This window comes from Desmodus rotundus, chromosome 3 (assembly GCF_022682495.2).
Source record: "Desmodus rotundus isolate HL8 chromosome 3, HLdesRot8A.1, whole genome shotgun sequence".
In the NCBI taxonomy this organism is placed as follows: Eukaryota; Metazoa; Chordata; class Mammalia; order Chiroptera; family Phyllostomidae; genus Desmodus; species Desmodus rotundus.
Window position 1 is genome coordinate 179,099,809 of NC_071389.1, and position 18,951 is coordinate 179,118,759.

Genomic DNA, 18,951 nt, shown 5'->3' on the forward strand with positions numbered 1-18,951 from the left:
AAAGCATGAGGAAACTGAAGACCTGAAAGATTAGTGTAACTTGGCCAGAAATATAAGAAAGACAGGAGAAAGTCCAAGGCTCTAACTATGAAACAGCTTTTCAAGAGCAGAGATCTAAGAAGTAGCCAGTGCGACTGGCTGAGTTAGAAGGTGTAACTGTATTGACTGACTAGCTGTAGGTAAGCTAAAACAGACCTTAAGGGGCTTTTTAGTATATGTTTAGAACTTTGAATTGAGAAATTACTGAAGACTTTAAGAATAACATGATTAGTTTAGCTGAGGCAGTACAGAGAATGGTTTAAAGCAAGGATGAAGCAGCAAGAAGATGGACTGCATAAAATTTAATAGAAAACTAATGGAAACCACATGGGGAAAAATGTGGTTTTAATTGGAACAGTAGCAGTAGATTTAGAGAGAAGTAAATAGCAATAAAATATGTTTTACAGGGGAAGAGATAGCATTTAGTAATGGGTTAGGTATAGGCAGTGAAAGAGAAAATGACAGAAAAAAAGACCTCAATATTTCTGTATAAGCTATGGGATGGATAGAAGCCCCATGTACTAAGATAGAGAACACCAGACATGAAGAAAATTGAGAAAAGTAACACCATGAGTCCACTTTGGGATATTTTCAATTGAATGCTCATGAGTTATCTAAATTAAAAATAATTTAGAGCCCAGAAAGCAAATCTTATTTTTAGATTCTAAGATCTTCAGTAAATGACAGTGACCAAGAGGTCAGTGATGAACACGACAAAGAATGGATGACGATGCTATGGCTGCATTACACTCGAAACCAACTATCACTTTCATATTTGCAGGTTCTTCTAGTTGATGAGAAGGATCAGCCACTCCCCAATAAAACTCTAGCTGTCTTTTTGGGTCAGATTGCATACCATTCTCACTTTACTACGAATGAGCATGGCTTGGCGACCATTTCCATTGATACCACCAACCTCACATCTTCTTCCATTATAGTTACAGTAAGTGGAAAGAACATTGGGAACCAAAAAGATAGAGATCACTAGGGCCACATAATTTGAGGACATATGGGAAGCACATGACTCAAGGGATAAAACAAAAGGAGGGATAAAGAGTAAAATAGAAATTAAACAGTGTAGAGACTTAAATTGTAAGAAACAAAATATTCTTTGTTTTATTGTTGTCCAATTAAAGTCGTCCCAATTTTTCCCCCATTGCTCTCCCCCCACCCACCCCTGACTCCCACAGAAACAAAAAGATTTTTGTCAGAATTTTTAGATTGTCTCTGTTAGGTTGACTTTGTCAGATTGACTCTGTTTCCAACATCAATCTAGTTTCAGGAGACGTTTATTAGATTACTTGATAGTACCTTTTATATTTTATACAATTTTTTTAAAATTTATATTTTTACAATTTTATAATAAAATTATATTTTTCTTGGTTTCTTCGGTATACTATTTTTTGTCTTGTATTGAATATTCAAATGATCTTGTGTGATTGACAGCCATAAGGGTATTAAGAAAAAACTAATTGGTCTTGACTGTGAGTGAATAATATCTACTAAATCAGTACAGTATAACCTAAAATAAACTTAAGGGAAAGTCATTCATAGATTATGTTTTATTTGGGAAAGCAGCCTATAATAGAACCAAGCAAGCAAGGTTTACATAAAATCTTCAGTAAATTATAGAAAGTGACTAACAAATACAGTATATAATACATATTAAAATAGCCTATGTAAGACCTTTATTCCTTCCATTAGGTCATTTACAAACAGAATTCCAACTGTTTTGATAACCTGTGGCTTGAAGAAATTCATTTACAAGCACATCATACTGTAAAGCATGTTTTTTCTCCGAGCAAGAGTTATGTTCACCTTGAACTTGTTCCTGGTACCATAGCCTGTGGGAAAACTCAAGACATCCGGGTGCACTACATTCTGAATGGACAGACAGTCAAAGATGAAAAGGAGTTAACCTTCTATTATTTGGTGAGAATGAAAGCCACCATAGCTCTTCTCAGTTGTGTAGATCCCAAAAGATTGAGTTCCTAAGTAATGCCCTTTATAAGATATCAATATAAATATGTATATTTTTGTTTTTATGCTTGAAGAGAAGTTTTCTAGCATATAAGTAAACAAAAGATAAGAATCATGAATGTGTTCAACAAGAAATAAAAATGTTAAACAATAATCGGGAAAAAATACTTAATTTTGACATTAATGAGAGAAGTAATAATTAAAACAATAAAGCAGTAGCATTGTATACTTATAAAGGTTTGAATAATTTATGAAGTTTATGACTGGTGTAAGCCCAGGGAAAAGTACCTTCACAGTCATATTATAAATTGGTGTGATATTTTTGAAGCCAATATACCTATTTATGTGCCCAAATTAAACATATTCAAAGCTAGTAATTACCCAAGTAAGTCATTATTACAAGAAAAATGTATGTGTAGGAAATTCTGTATAGGAACATTAACTATAACATTCTCTAAAATTTTATTAAAAAGTTAAAAATTGACAGTAAGTTAGAATCTTAGCTTTATTGCTTCCTGCTTCTGTACCTTGGACAATTTACCTACTCTCACATGTAAAGAGAAATGTCAGTCATCTCACCCTAATACCAGAGTTGGCATTTGTAAGACTTCATAAGGTTACTATGTAAATTAAATACAATCCTAAAACTATTTATTTCAGTGCTTGGAACACAGAGAGTGTGAATACATTTAGTTTTGTGGTTTTCTAAATGAAGACTATGGAGAATGTTTACATGTATTTTATATCTGCCTTCATTATAGGTTGCTTTGCATATAATAGATGTTAAACTATTTTTAAAGAATATGTAAATTTGAAATAATATTTACAATACAAAGTAAATATTAAGTAAAATACAAAAACTTTGTAAAAGTATTTGTCACATAAAGTACATTAATTATATGTATAGGAATGTATTAGAAGAGAAATTTGGAGATCAAAAATAACTTCTGGGTTAAAGTAGTGAAATTTTGTTTATTTATATGTTACAATTTTGATTATGTTTAATATGTGCCCTTCAAAATAATATTAAATGTATTTCTCTCCGTCTTAGATTAAAGCAAGAGGAAGCATTTCCCGGTCCGGAATCCACGTGTTGTCCATTGAACAAGGGGACAGTGAGTACTTTCAGGATTTCCTAGTCTTCCTCTCATGTTGTCAAAGCAAGAAGATTTTACCAGGAATAAGTTATTTTTACATTAGAGAAAATTGTCAACAATTCTCTTCTATAAACCAAACATGAGAAAACTCACACAAAAGTTTTATCTTAGTCTACTTAGTATTTTCCTTCTTTTTTAGTATTTTTTCTTCTTTTTTATATTTTATTCCTAAAATAAAATATACTCACTGTATAATGGTTCTTAAAATGCAGAAGATAATTAAAAATGCAGAAAATCACCAAACAGAAGTTTTACTCTATGTTTTTGTATTAGTTTCCTATTGCTTCTGTAATAGGCTACCATACACTTTCTGACTTAAAACCGTGCCAATTTATTATTTTATAGTTCTGTAGGTCACAAGTCTCACTGGGCTAATGTCAAGGTGTCAGCAAGACAACTTTCACTCTAGAGCTTTAGGTGATTATCTGTTTCCTTGCCTTTTTCAGCTTCTAAAGAACTACTGCATTCCTTAATTCATGGCCCCTTCTGTCTTCAATGCTAGTGACACACCATCTTTACATCTTTCTTACATTCCTGACTTCTCTCTCTCTCTCTCTCTCTCTCTCTCTCTCTCTCTTTAGGTTTAAAGGTAAATATTTATTAAAAATTTATTAAAATTACCAGTGCCATAAAGTTATGTGTACTAACTTTATTGGGATGATCACTTAGCTCATTATATAATGTCTGATCACTAGGTTGTACAACTGAAACTAATATTGTATGTCAACTATAATTTAAAAGTTTAAAAATTATATAAAAATATTGTATAGAAAAAAAGAAAACATTTCTAGTTCCTCATCCCTGCCTTTCTCTTTTAAACATTATTGTGATTACATTGGGCCCACTTCGATAACCCAATATAATCTTCCCATCTCAAGGTTCTTGACTTCCTTAATCACATTTTCAAAGTCCCTTTTTCTATATAAAGTAACATATACACGTGTTTTTGAGATTATGACATGAATATCTTGGGGGATACATTATTCTGCCTCTGGTCCACCTTCTGGTCCAAAAGGTTTGCATCCATCTCTCTTTAATGCATGTAAAATGCATTATACTCATTCCAACATAGCCAAATGTCTCAATACATTATATTATAAACTCAAGTCCAAAATCTCATGTGAATCTCATGAACTCAAAAATCCCAAATGTCATCATCTGCATTATCTAAATTAAGTGTCAGTGGGGCTCTAAGTATAATCAATTCTAGGACAAAACGTGTCATCACTCTCAAGAAAGTTTGAAGTCCAGCTGCACAAACACTAGATTTCAAGATCTAGTAAAAATCTTCTTGGGTTCTGCCCTCTGAGCTCAAGGCTTCCCTCGCAGAATCGTTCTTTCTTATTCATAAAGTATAGTATATGTTTGCAACTTAATAGTTTAATCAGCTTGTTCCTTGTCTGTAGAATTTGATGAGTCCAACATCCTCCTTTCGTTTTATACTCTCTCTGTCCTTTTTGGGCCAAGCTGGTGGTGTTTCTGCTGATACTGTTTCTCAAAAATTCTGAGGATCTCCCATGTGTCACGTGGACCCACTCCATTGAAGAAGAATATTCTCCACAGATTTCTCTTGAATAATTTTATGTCTCTTTTCAGCTCTTGCTGGGATAGCTTAAGGGATCTCTGATCTTTCTCTTCAATTTTCTGTAAGAACTTATTCAGACTTGGTTTTGGTTTCCCTTAAATATTTGATAGAATTTATTAGTGCATCCCTCTGGGCATGGAATTTTTTCAGTGAGAATGTTTTAGCTAAAAATTCATTTTTAAGTGAGTTGGTGTTTCTTTATTTAAAATAATGGCTAATTAAGTGAAAGCAAAAATCTGTTCTCATTTCAGATTTTTCCCCCAGAAGACTCTACTGTGGAATTGGAGATTTTCATCTCAACTTTGTCCTTTAACACTTTTCAAATGTTTTATTTTGCTATTTTTAATATTGGAAAAATGTATGTGATTGATTTTTATTTTTTTAATATTTTTTATTGATTATGCTATTACAGTTGTCCCATTTCCCCCCCTTCACTCCCCTCCACCCTGCATACCCCCTCCCATCCACATTCCCCCCCTATAGTTCATGTCCATGGGTCATACTTATAAGTTCTTTGGCTTCTACATTTCCTACACTATTCTTACCCTCCCCCTGTCTATTTTCTACCTACCATTTATGCTACTTACTCTCTGTACCTTTTCCCCCTTCCTCCCCCTCCCACTCCCCTGTTGATAACCCTCCATGCAATCTCCATTTCTGTGGTTCTGTTCCTTTTCTAGTTGTTTGCTTAGTTCTTTGGTTTTTGTTTTAGGTGTGGTTGTTAATAACTGTGAGTTTGCTATCATTTTACTGTTCATATTTTTTATCTTCTTTTTCTTAGATAAATCCTTTTAACATTTCATAACAAGGGTTTGGTGAGGATGAACTCCTTTAACTTGACCTTATCTGAGAAGCAATTTACCTGCCATTCCATTCTAAATGAAAGCTTTGCTGGACAGAGCAATCTTGGATGTAGGTCCTTGCCTTTCATGACTTGGAATACTTCTTTCCAGCCCCTTCTTGCCCATAAGGTCTCTTTTGAGAAATCAGCTGAAGTCTTATGGGAACTCTTTTGTAAGTAACTGTCTCCTTTTATCTTGCTGCTTCTAAGATTCTCTCCTTATCTTTAATCTTGGGTAATGTAATTATGATGTACCTTGGTGTGTGCTTCCTTGGGTCCAACTTTCTTTGGGACTCTCTGAGCTTCCTGGACTTCCTAGAAGTCTATTTCCTTTGCCAAATTGGGGAAGTACTCCATTATTTTTTCAAATAAAATTTCAATTTCTTGTTCTTCCTCTTCTCCTTCTGGTGCTCCTATAATTTGGATGTTGGAATGTTTACAGATGTCCTGGAGGTTCCTAAGCCTCTCCTCAATTTTTTGAATTCTTGTTTCTTAATTCTTTTCTGGTTGGATGTTTCTTTCTTCCTTCTGGTCCACACTGTTGATTTGAGTTCCACTTTCCTTCGCATCACTATTGGTTTCCTGTACATTTTAGCATAGCCTTCATTTTTTCATCTAATTTGCAACCAAATTCAACCAATTTTGTGAGCATCCTGATTACCAGTATTTTGAAATGATAGGTTGGCTATCTCTTCGTCCCTTAGTTGTATTTTTTCTGGAGCTTTGATCTATTCTTTCATTTGGGCCTTTTTTTTTTTTTTTTTTTTTTTTTGGTCTTGGTGCACCTGTTATGTAAAGGGGCAGAGCCTTAGGTGTTCACCCAGGCAGGGCAACCAACATCGCTGTACTGTGTAGGGGAGGGGTCCAAGAGGGAACAATGGCACTTGCTCCACTCTGTGCTGTCTTTGTCACTTCCCCTGCTACCCACAAGCAAAGTGGGCCTGATGGTGCTGATTCCCAAGTGGGTGGGCTTGTGCACGCTCTAGGTCCCTGTGGGTCTCTCCAACAAACTCTCCTGTGAGGCTGGGAGTTTCTCCCACTGCTGCCTCAAACCCCACGGGTGTTTTCAATCAGTGGTTTGAGGCTTTATTTCCCTGACTGGAGCCCTGTGGTTGCGTGGTTTGTTTCGCTCCCCCTTTGTTCCTCCTGGTTTATCTGCACTCCAATGTGGGACCACTGGTCCGCCAGCCACTGCCTCTCGGGATCCACCAGCTGCTCCTTGCAGGCCATCTACAGCCTGGCCCTGCTCCACAATCTGCCCCATCGCTGGGTCCACCAGCCAATGCCTTGCCTCGAGTCCTCTCCGCCCAGCTGCAAGTCTCTGCCCCTCCTACTGGTCTGGATGAAAGTGTCTTCTTTATCTACTTGGTTGTCAGACTTCCATACAGTTCAATTTTCTGTCAGTTCTGGTTGTTTTTTGTTTTTAAATTGGTGTTGTCCTTCTTTAAATTGTTGTGTCCTGCTAGGCACAGTGTGTCTACCTATGCCTCCATCTTGGCCAGAAGTCTATGATCGATTTTTTTAAGGTCTCCATGCATGGTATCTCTTGACTAAAAGGAATCTGAATTGGTAAGTGCCCAAATACTAATATAGAGCAAAATAAAGGAAGACTCACTCACTTGAAGCTAGGGGTAAGCACTTGGGAGTGTACATTTTATATATATAAAATTTTATTGTTGTTCAAGTACAGTTCTCTCTATTTTCCCCCCACCACTCTCCCCCATCCCACCGATCCCCTCCTCCCACCCTCACCCCTATGCCCCTTTGGCTTCATCTATGGGTATTTTATACATGTTCTTTGATGACCCTTCTCCTTCTTCCCACTGTTATCCCTCTCCCTCCTCCCCTCTGGTTACTGTCAGTTTGTTCTTTATTTCCATGTCTCTGCTTCTATTTTGCTCACTCATTTATTTGTTGATTAAGTTCCACTTATAGGTGAGATCACATGGTATTTGTCTTTCACTGTCTGGCTTATTTCACTTAGCATAATGCTCTCCGGTTCCATCTGTGCTGTCACAAAAGAAATTCATTTTCTTTAATAGATACAGTGCAGTATAGGTTAGCTATTACTTCTTGAGTGAGATTTGATGGTGTATATCATTCAATGACTTTGTCTAGTTGTCTAAATTGTCTACTTCATTGACATAAAACAGTCCACAATATTTTCTTATACTTTTAATGGCTGTAATACCTATAGTAATAATACCTCTTTAAGTCAAGATATTGATCGTTTCTATCTTCTCTATTTCTTGATCAGTCATGTTATAGGTGTATCAATTATGTTGATTTTCTTAAACAAGTGGCTTTTGGTTGAATTGATTTCTCTCTGTTTTTCTACATTTATGTCATGATATCCACTGATTTTTATTATTTATTCCTTTTGCTTACTTAGCATATAATATACTCTTCTCAGTTTCTTCATGTGTAAGCTGAGGTAACTGATTGAGACCTTTCTTCTTTTCTAATATAATTATTGGTGCTATGCATTTTCCTCAAAACACTGATTTAAATACATTCTACAAATGTTTACGTGTGAATTTAAGATTATTGCTAAGAGCATATCAAAACCCAGAGTGCCTCATAAAGCAATTTCTTCCAAATTAGTTCTTGTAATAGAATTTAAATTGTGTATGGAGTAAGTACCTACAGGGGTGGAATGATAAGAAAAAGTATTTTTTTAAGAAAAAAGTACTTCATTTTATTTGATCATATAAATGGTATTTTTTTCCACTTGTCTTTTATGTGTAAAAAAACTTAATGCTAAATTTAAGTACTTTAGTGTATAACCATTTGTTAGTAAAATTAATAAAATTATTAATAAAGTTAATTTCTGCCTATATTTAATCTGGCTCCAGAAATCTACCTTCATACAGTTTTAATATTATTGTTTCAAATTTATATTGATCCTTCTGTTTTTTTATATTTTTACTACAAGCTGCCTTCAAATCTTTTGGAAGGCTATATTTTTTAATGAATGTTATGCTACAAAGATCAAACTTAAAACATTTATGAGAAAATTAAGCAGGTACATTATGTAAGTAATATGCAATTCACACAGAAAACAACTACTAAGATAAATGCAGAGAATTCTTTTATAAAGATGAGAGGCACACTTATTTTATATGTGATTATTTGTACCTATATCTCTGTTCCTTTGTAAATGATCTAAGGGTAGTGACTGTGTTTCATTCTTTGAATTGTCCTCGTGCATATGTCAAGAATTGTGCTGATTTGGACCATAGATAGAGATAATTAAAGATGTCTAGAAGTCCTCTCTTAACTTCTTTCTTAATAAATATTTTTTAATTTAAAAAACTGAGACAGGCACTAAATGTTTTTTTCTACCTAAGCAGAAGAAATGAACAAATTAACCTAAATCTTCATGGAAAAATGTCATTAGTTCAGCACATATTTACTGAACACTACTACATGCACACTGGTATAAATGCAAGTCTTTTCTTACTTTAGTATTCTCCAAATATAAATAAGCTAAACTATTTGAGAAACTCTTCTTTATAAAATTGAGAACTCTTTCTTCTTCCTAATCCATTTTCTTGAACTTCCTTTATTCTCCAGTGAATGGGGTATTTTCCTTCTCCTTTCGAGTGGAGTCAGACATTGCTCCTACTGCCCAGTTGCTTGTTTATACTATTTTACCCAATGGAGAAATTGTTGCAGATACACAGGAACTTGAGATTGAAAAATGTTTTGCCAACAAGGTGGGTGTTTTGCTTAATCCCAGTCCTTTTATCCAACTCTCTTTTTGAAGTGTGAAAATTAAGAACATACATACATTAAAAGACTGTCATATAGTGCTCCTAAAACTTGCCTCCAAAGGTCCTCTAGAGGCAGAGAATGATGCTATTGCTTGAGAGGCCTAGTGGGGTAATCCAAATCAGATTGCCATTAGCACAATTTTTAAAGTCTCTTGTTTTATTTTAAAACTTACATGAAATTAAGAATCTATTTTATTATAAACTTTTAATACCTTTAATTTTGAAATGTTTTGTTCCACATTTTTTCAATTAAAATTGATGTTTCACAAGGATGTGTCAATTTTCTTCCATCATGCCTGCTTGACACACCTCCATGTATTACTACAGAAACCAGTAACTTGTGAGTTTAAACTTAGTTTGATAATGATTTTGAGAAACATAGCCTGAGCACTCTAATAATGACTCCAGCATAAAAATTTAACGGCTGCAAGTGAGATCTTCATATATTTCAAAAAACACATAGCTGTAATGAGAAGCCTACTGAGGTATACATAAGCATTACCCCAACAGAATCTGGTGCTATAAGCTTCACATTAACAATCACATAGGGCCCACCAACTTCAGGTACCTTTTTAAAAATATATCTAGAAAGACTTTTTAATGTGGGTTTTTTGGAGATTAAAACAATATGCATTTATAACAAGTGAACATTTCTGTAATCAGAACTGTATTTAGGTCATCCATACCTTAATATACTATGATCCCAAAAAATACAGAAGGGATTCTGATATAAATGTTCAATTCCACCCAACAAAGAATGCTATTAAACCAGAATAGGTGTCCAAGAGCACAGTTTCTGTCCTGTTTAAATGTCCTGTGTGTTTTATATGAGCCAGAAGAAATTTCTGCTTTGAACTTCAGTGCCCTCATTGCTGATCACAGACGATTAGTTGCTAAACCTTAGGATGCCTGTGTTACGCTGCAACCCCCCACACTCATCCTAGCAATGGTCTCTCTGTGGTGCAAGTCACATGGAAACTCTTGTGTCAAACCACAAACTTCCACGCAGAAGCAAAACTCCATACACGTTGTAGTCAATCACGTAAGTCAACTATCTTTTAACCTATCATTGATTAGACATGGAGATCAATTATGAAAAATAAGTAATTATAGATGAAGATTTATACAGTACTTAGAAGAAAGTACACTATTTTTATTTACCACAAAAAATTATAAAAAGAGGACTATTAAAGTTGACCACTGAGGCCCCTACGAGTCAGACATTCTGACAGGATGCGGAGCAAACACTAAAGAGCGGGCTGAGGACGTGACGAAAGAAAGACCCAGCTCAGCCTGAGACATGTGTTCCATCAAACCAGTGTACTTCAAATATTTTTTCAATCTTTTTGGGGTAAAGGAAAACTGTTTTCAAAATATTTACCCCTTTTACCTCTATTCATATACCCCCTTTTTACTTTAAAAATAACAGATTTAGTATAAACATTATGTAATATATAACAGTTTAAATTGCCTGTCATTTTTAGCCAAATATAATTATTCATTGAGGATAACATTACTTCATACTGATAGGTACAGACTCTCAAAATATAAAGTCTTTTTTGGTTCTCATAGCCATAAAACACTTTATGTTTTCTAACATATCCACTTCTTAGCTAAAAGTATTTTCAGTTTATTATAATTCCAAATAACTGACTTGATATGGACATACAAACATATTTTAATGAACTTAAATTTTATAAAAATAAAAACACACATGTGTTTAAAATAGAATTACCCATAAGCAGCATTTTCATAATGCATTGAACTGTAGAGATGACTACTGTGGCATCTTGAGGAAAAATCAATTATTTATTTTTTTCATATATATCTCATAATGCATAAGTCCAAACCATTACATTAATTCAGTAGATGGCATAACAGGATTATCACAGTTCAATTCAGCAGCCCAAGTCAAATATTATTTCATTAAACACACTGACTTTTTATTCCAATCCAAATCAGCTTTCAGTTCAAGAACCTAGGTTACCCAAGGCCACTATAGTAACTAAATTTTAAATTATTTTATTTTATGTTTTGACTATAAAAATTGGATTGCACACAAACATAGGGAACCAATAGATTCATTTACCAATGAATCACTGCTGGCCAAAGCAGAATCAAATCTCTGAAATAATTGTGCATAACTTCCCATTATTTTATAGTTCTTATTCTTTATTCACTGTTCTTTGAATTTCTTGACTAATTAACTCTAAGGACAAATATTAGATGTTTCATTTTTAAGACCCAATAAACCTCTGATCCTGATAAACATTATTGCACTTCTTTAGAATGTCAGATGACTAAGACTTTCAACCAGGGGAGACTTGGGTTGGCTGATCTCAAAGATAAAGTGCGATTTTTCCCAGCATCCTGCAAGATACACACATTCATCACAAAAACTGCACAGAGAAAGTCAGCTGTAAGATACGCATCTTTGTTAGCATATGTATTCTTGTTCCTATTCAGGATTCTAGTTCATTGTGATCAAAACCAATTTATATTTCACCAGTTATATAAGGAGTAGGAAACCGGAGTTAACTAGAGACACATTTTCAGTTTATTCCAGAAATAGTTAACTGGTCATCCCTAGGTGGATTCACCTCTTAATCCTGCTCTAAAAAGGATGAAGAGAAAGGAAGCGTAGAGAGGACTCAGCCTAGCCTGAGGTAGAAGAGAGTGTTGAGATTGTAATAGAAAATTTGCTGCTATAATCATATTCTCTTAACAGGTAAATATGGGCTTCTCCTCAGCCCAGAGCCTGCCAGCCTCAGGCACCAACCTGAAGGTCACAGCCACTCCTTGGTCTCTCTGTGCCCTTCGCGCAATAGACCAGAGTATGCTGCTCATGAAGCCTGAAGCTGAGCTCTCACCTCAATCAGTGAGTCCTATTTCTGTCTTGAATATTAGAAAATGCACATAGGATAAGACCATTTTTGGAAGCTGGAAGTTATCATTGCAAAGGACAAGTCCTTCAACATGTCAGGCATAATATATTGTGAAGAATGAGTTGAAATTCGTGCAGTTCCACAAAAGACATTGCACAAGGTACTCATGTATCATCGCATTTCATTCTCTATTATAATATATTCTCAGTGAAGGAACAATCTTGCTCAGCACTGCATTCCCTGTGCCCAGCACAGGACCTTATATATGAAAGATGCTCAACATATCTTAATGAATGGATAAATATATAATAATTCTTTAAGATGGGTTTTATTACCTCAATTTTATAAATGAAAAACAAAGCTAGGGTAGACTAAGCAACTGTAGAAAGAGTATGCTGCAAATATATTTTAAAGGTGGAATTCGAACCAAATTTCACTCAATGCCACTTTTACTGTCCCACATTTTAAGTTTGTATGTGAAATACCAGCTTTTTAAGCCTCCTCTAAAATCCAGGCACTTAGTCACTGGTTTTAATTATGGACAAAAGAGAGTTTTCACTCAAACTTGTCTTTTAAAGATGTCTCTTATAATAAAACATTTTCAAAAGGGCCCTACAGTTTACAGGTCTCATGGTCCAATTTTTTTTTTACTTTTATTGTTATTTAATTACAGTTGTCTGCCTTTTCTCCCCATCCCTCCACCCCACCCCAGCCAAACCCCCCTCCCTCCCCCACCTCAATTTGTTTATTTAACAAGTATTCATGACATGTTGACTATAGGATGGATAATGTGCTAGAAATAGTTCTAATGGTAAACAATCTGATGTTGTCTTTTACCATTTAGACTTCCAGTCTTGTGAGGTATTAAACAAACAAAGAAACAGCAAAAACATGAATGTATAGAGGTTCCTAGTTTTGATAAGAATAATAAAAGGAATAAACAGGATGTTGAGATAAAGGAAAAAGTTGAACAATTTTTGACAGAGTGACTAAGGGTGTCTTCTTAGATTGTCCGATAATGAAAGGACTGGGGAAAGCATTACAATGAATGAAAGTAGTATGCCTGAAGGTGTGTGGTCAGAGTAAGTCTAGAGTGTTCCAAAAAGGATACGGCAGTCACCTGTTACGTAGTTGTGACAGACGGGGATGGTAGAGACCATAGGTGGAATGGAAGGTAAGGAAGAACATGACGAGCTCTGTCCTTGGAGTGGAGGTTGGTGTCAACAATGAATGCAGTAGTAAATTACCGAACAGCTTTAAGCAGGAGAGTGACAATTTAGATTTATCTGTTAAGAAGATCCTGTTTGCTGCCGAAAGTATGAGAACGAGAATGCAAGATGAGGAAAGTGAAGAAGCTGTTGCTGTAGCTCAGATAAGAAATGACAGTGACCCGAGTAGAAGGTCTGCATGGGGTCCAGCATGTGTTTAATGGCCTGAACACTATACACCTGTGCAGGTGGCCTTATTTGGGGCAAAAGCTGAAGTGGAATTGATTTATTCAGAGAAAATAAGATGCACTGATTTTTTTTTTGTCAATTTAAATATGGTCCTAAAATAGTAGACTTTAAAAAAATTTTTTTGAGAAACTTAGTAAGAACTTAATCATATAAAATGGGAAAAAGAAATAAATCAAGTATTTACAGAGGTTATTCCTGGATGATAGAATTATAAGTGGCTTTTGTTCTCTTGTCACACTTCTTTGTACTCGCCACATTTTCTGCTTCCTTTTAAAAGGAAGCACCTGGACTGTGAGATACGTGACTTGGTTATATTGTGACGTATCCAAAATGGGCTCTGAGACTTTGATCAATTAATTTGATTTCTTTTTATGTTAATTTCTTTTTTCTTTTTATACTCATATATTTGTTTCTCTATTACATTTTGTTGTTTATGCTATTACAGTTGTCCCAATTTTTCTATCTTTGCCTCCCCCCCCACTCCCACAGTCAATCACCACACCTTTGTCCATGCCCATGGTCATGCCTATATGTTCTTTGGCTAATCCTTCACCTTCTTTCATCCAGTCCCCCCTCCCCCTCCCCTCTGACAGCTGTCAGTCTGTTCCATATTTCTATGCCTCTGATTCTATTTTGTTCATTTGTTTATTTTGTTCATTAGATTCCACATATAAGTGAGACCATATGCTATTTGTCTTTCACAAGAGGCTTAGGCTCCATAACCTTTAATATCTCTCCATGATTCCCTGTATTGTTTTTCATGATGTTTTCATGGGAGTGGTAAACACTATGATCTTTTAAATCCCAGACTGAATATTATCACACTTAAAATGAGAAAAAAAAACACATGAGTTTTCTTTCCTTTTCTCAATTTTTCAGGTCTATAATTTGTTACCAGTAAAGAACCACTTTAATATTCAATATGGACATAACATGAATGAATACACTGAAGGATGCATAAGTGCAGAAGATATAACTCACCATGGAATCCTTTACACTCTAAAGCAGGTCTTGGATGGTGATGATGCTTACAGTATCTTTCAGGTAATTCTTTGTCCTAAAAACATAACCAAAATTGCTTTCTAAGTCCTTGTAAGCTGGAGAACAAATAGACTTCTAAGCTCTAGAATCTGATCCTGAATCAGCCCCTGTTCCCAAACAAAACAATGATTAGCTGAAAAACATTAAAACCCCAAATACATAGCCAACTTTGTATGCATGCAGATATTTAATCATGAATTTTGGGGCACTTTAAGTAGTGTGTGGTATACTTTTAGGGTCCACGGCTTTAATTGAGTTGATCCCAAAGCTAGTTACCACTGCCATATGCCCCTCTCAGTGATTCTCAGACATTCTAATATGTGAGGAAGACATTTCCCATGGTGCCTCTGACACCTCTGGAAAGGCGAGTATTCAATGGAAGCCATTATAGTAGTCATTTGCACCAGTCATTTGCATAAAGGCATGTCGAATGACTGAATACACAAAGTGCAATACTTAGCCATCCCCCTTGGTGCAGTAAAATTTCAGGAAACTAAAAGTAACCTTTCATGAAGAAAAGATCTGCAATACTTGGGGTAGAGATGTTAGCATGTTTTAGGGATATTAGATAAAAGGCATGTCTTTGGGATTAACTATAAGTAGGTAGAGTTATAACAGGGAGTTTATCCACGTTGTGAGACTAAATCTGATCATTTCCAAAAAGGAATAAAAAGTCTCATTATACCTTGAGGAAAACATGTCATTCATCCAATACAGGTGCAACCTAACTGTGAACAATTTAAGTCTCCTCCTTCTGAAATCTTCAAAATCATAAGGTGGTGGAAGAATACAAGAGGACTCTAGATTGATTAGCTCATTGTTTCATTGTTAACATTTATTTCTTCTTTCTCCTTGTTCATATTGCTACCACCACTGTGCCTCAGAGTCCCATGGTTTCCGATATATTCTGAGACAAGACAGGGCAGCTAGTAATATTTAACTGTGGCTACTGTTGAAGAAAGAGGAAGTTGGGGACAGGTGTACTCCACAAATAAGGCTACTGTAGGCATGTGTGTTTTGGGTGCAGAGATTCAAGATAGTTTAAAAAACTGAAAAAGAAAACAGGAAAAAATAAATTACAGAAGGGATGAGGTGAGCAGAACCATTCAGGGGAAGCTATATTTTCCAATAAAACACAAACAAAGCAAAGTTTATAAGACTGTGAAAAAAATCTCCAGTCCTACAAATTTTAAAAATTAAAAATTACTCTCTTCAATAAAGCTATGAGGCATGTGTGTTTGTACATATGCACACACATACACATATATAACACATGCACACGTGTATGTGCACATGTACATAGATGTGCATGATATATATGCATACGTGTGTGTGCATATGTGTATGTTATATGTGTGTACATAGTATATTTGTTTGGGGAGGGAGGGAAGAAAACATCCAAGGCTAAAATACTCAGTTTCCTGTATACAAAAGAATTAAAGAGGCATCAGCATAGAGCACACAAAAATTCAGAAATAAGAATTAGAAGAAGTGGTTTCTAAACCTAATTTCCAGTCATGAACTGGATACCCTGGACTTCCTGTGTCTTCATTTTCACTTATAAAATAGCTCTCTTCTCTATTATGTAGAATTTTCATGATCCTATGAGCTATATGTATAATATTAGTGAAAGTATAATGCAAATTTAAGAAAATATTCCAGTCTTAGGATTGGATTACCAATATGCTCTAATAATTTTCTTTTAGTCTGCAGGATTAAATATTTTTACCAACTCAAAAATCCACAAGCCATATTTGTGTCAGCACCCTCAAGGACTTTCAAGCTTGCTTAGGTCCGACATGTATCATCTAGGTGAGATTTATTTGTCTGCTAGAATAATAGAACATTTTATTATGTTATATTGCTCTTATAAAGTAATAGAAAACAAAATAACAAAAAAGAAAATGATTCTTTGCTAGGTTGAGTTGGCATAAAAAAGTATAACTATTTTTCTTTTTTTATCATTAGAAAAATTTTATTATTCATTTTTCCTTTATACATGTAAAATTCCATAAATCATGCAAAAATAATCCTTAAAGTAGATGATCAGTTATATAGCATATAAACTTTAAATATTCTATTTCATTCTCCCCAACCACATTAATTTTTTATCATTCAGTTACAGTTGTCCCAATTCTTCCCCCATTGCTCTCCTTTGCCCTGCCCACGCACCCCCTCCTACAGTCAACACCCACCGTGTTATCTCTGTCCATGCATCCATTATACATGTTCCTTCACTTGGACCTTCCCCATCTTCCCCCCATTATGCCCTTCCCACTCCCCTCTGGTCACTGTCAGTTTGTTCTTTATTTCCATGTCTCTGGTTCTGTTTTGCTGTTGTTTGTTTTGTTAATTAGGTTCCACTTATAGGTCAGATCATATGGTATTTGTCTTTCACCACCGGGCTTATTTCACTTAGCATAATGCTCTCCGTATCCCTCCATGCTGTCATGAAAAGTAGAAATTCCTTCTCTCATTCTATGTGTAAATGTACCACTGTTTTTTGATTCACTCATTTACTGATGGGCACCTAGGCTGCTTCCAGTGCTTGGCTATTGTAAATAACGTTGCTATGAACATCAGGGTGTGTAGGTTCTTTTGAATTGGTATTTCAAGAGTCTTAGGGTAGAATTTCAGCAGTGAGATCACTGGATCTAAAGGCAGTTGCATTTTTAGTTTTTTTAGGAAATTCCATACTGTTTTCCACAGTGGATGCACCAATCTGCATTCCCACCAAAGGTGTACTAAGGTTGGCTTTTCTCCACAACCTGACCAGTAACTGTTGCTTGTTGATTTGTGAAGGATGACCATTCTGACTGGTGTGAAGTAGTATCTCATTGTGGTTTTAATTTGCATCTCCATGATGCCTAGTGATGCTGAGCATCCTTTCATATGTCTCTGGGCCCTCTGTATGTCCTCCTTGGAGAAGTGCCTGTTCAGGTCCTTTGCCCATTTTTTAATTGGATTGTTTGTCCTCGGGGCGGAGTCTGTAATCCTTTGTATATTTTTGGAGATCAAACCCTTGTCTGAGGTATCATTGGCAAATCTGTTTTCCCATACAGTTGGTTCACCTTTCATTTTACTGTTTCTTTAGCCACAGGGAAGCTTTTTAATTTGGTGTAGTCCCATTTGTTTATTCTTTCCTTATATCCCTTGCTCTAGCAGACATATTGGTGAAAACATTACTGTGTGGGATATCTGAGATTTTCCTGCCTATGTTCTCCTCTAGGACTTTTATTGTGTCATGACTTATTTAAGTCTTTGATCCATCTTGAGTTTATTTTGGTGTATAGTGTAAGTTGGTGATCTGGTTTCTTTCTTTCTTTTTTTTTTTTTTTTTTTTTTTTTTTGCATGTACCTGTCCCAATCTCCCAACACCATTTATTGAAGAGGCTATTTTTACTCCATTTTATGTTTCTTCCCTCTTTGTCAAATATTAATTGACTGTATTGACATGGGTTTATTTCTGGGTTTTCTGTTCTGTTCCATTGATCTATGTGTCTGTTCTTATGCCAGTACCACACTGTTTTGATTACAGTGGACTTTTAATATAGTTTGTTATCAGGTATTGTGATCCCTCCAACTTTGTTCTTCTTTCTCAAAATTGCTGTGGCTATTCAGGGTCATTTATGGTTCCATATAAACTTTTGAAATATTTGTTTTATATCCATGAAATATGTAATTGGTACTTTAATAGAGAGTATGTTGAATCTATAGATTGCTTTGGGTAGTATGGACATTTTGATGATATTAATTCTTCCAATCCATGAACATGGTGTATGCTTCCATTTACTTGTGTCTTCTTTAGTTTTTTTCTTCAGTGTTCTGTAATTTTCTGAGTACAGGTCTTTCACATTCTTGGTTAAGATTTTTCCTAGGTACTTTATTTTTCAATTACAGACAACTGTAATTGAATAACAATAAAATTTTTTTTTAAAGAAACCAATGAAAAAATGAGGTTTACATTGGGCCCTGAATGTTGTCTTTTCATAGCATCCTTACCAGGCATAGCTCTAGGATATGGTGCTCCAGTTCATCCTATGATGATGACAGCGGCCCTTCCAGCTGAGGCAGTACAAGAGACAGTCCGGAAGTATTTCCCAGAGACCTGGATCTGGGACTTGGTGCCACTTGAGTAAGTTGTGCATTGCCTGGAATTTAGTTTAAAAGAAGATCTGCATCCTCCTCTG

At 35.3% G+C, this 18,951-nt stretch overlaps 1 protein-coding gene across 1 annotated transcript in view; it reads left to right on the top strand.

The window, feature by feature from the left end:
- Positions 1–18,951, top strand: part of LOC112321966 (pregnancy zone protein-like) — a 42,752-nt gene that overhangs the window by 12,618 nt on the left and 11,183 nt on the right. Inside the window, exons 11-18 of the mRNA XM_045186946.2 lie at positions 821–982; positions 1,744–1,971; positions 3,071–3,134; positions 9,179–9,321; positions 12,107–12,256; positions 14,600–14,764; positions 16,468–16,573; positions 18,755–18,896. Of these exons, the coding sequence (XP_045042881.2) occupies positions 821–982; positions 1,744–1,971; positions 3,071–3,134; positions 9,179–9,321; positions 12,107–12,256; positions 14,600–14,764; positions 16,468–16,573; positions 18,755–18,896 (1,160 nt within the window). The remainder of the gene's footprint in view (positions 1–820; positions 983–1,743; positions 1,972–3,070; positions 3,135–9,178; positions 9,322–12,106; positions 12,257–14,599; positions 14,765–16,467; positions 16,574–18,754; positions 18,897–18,951) is intronic.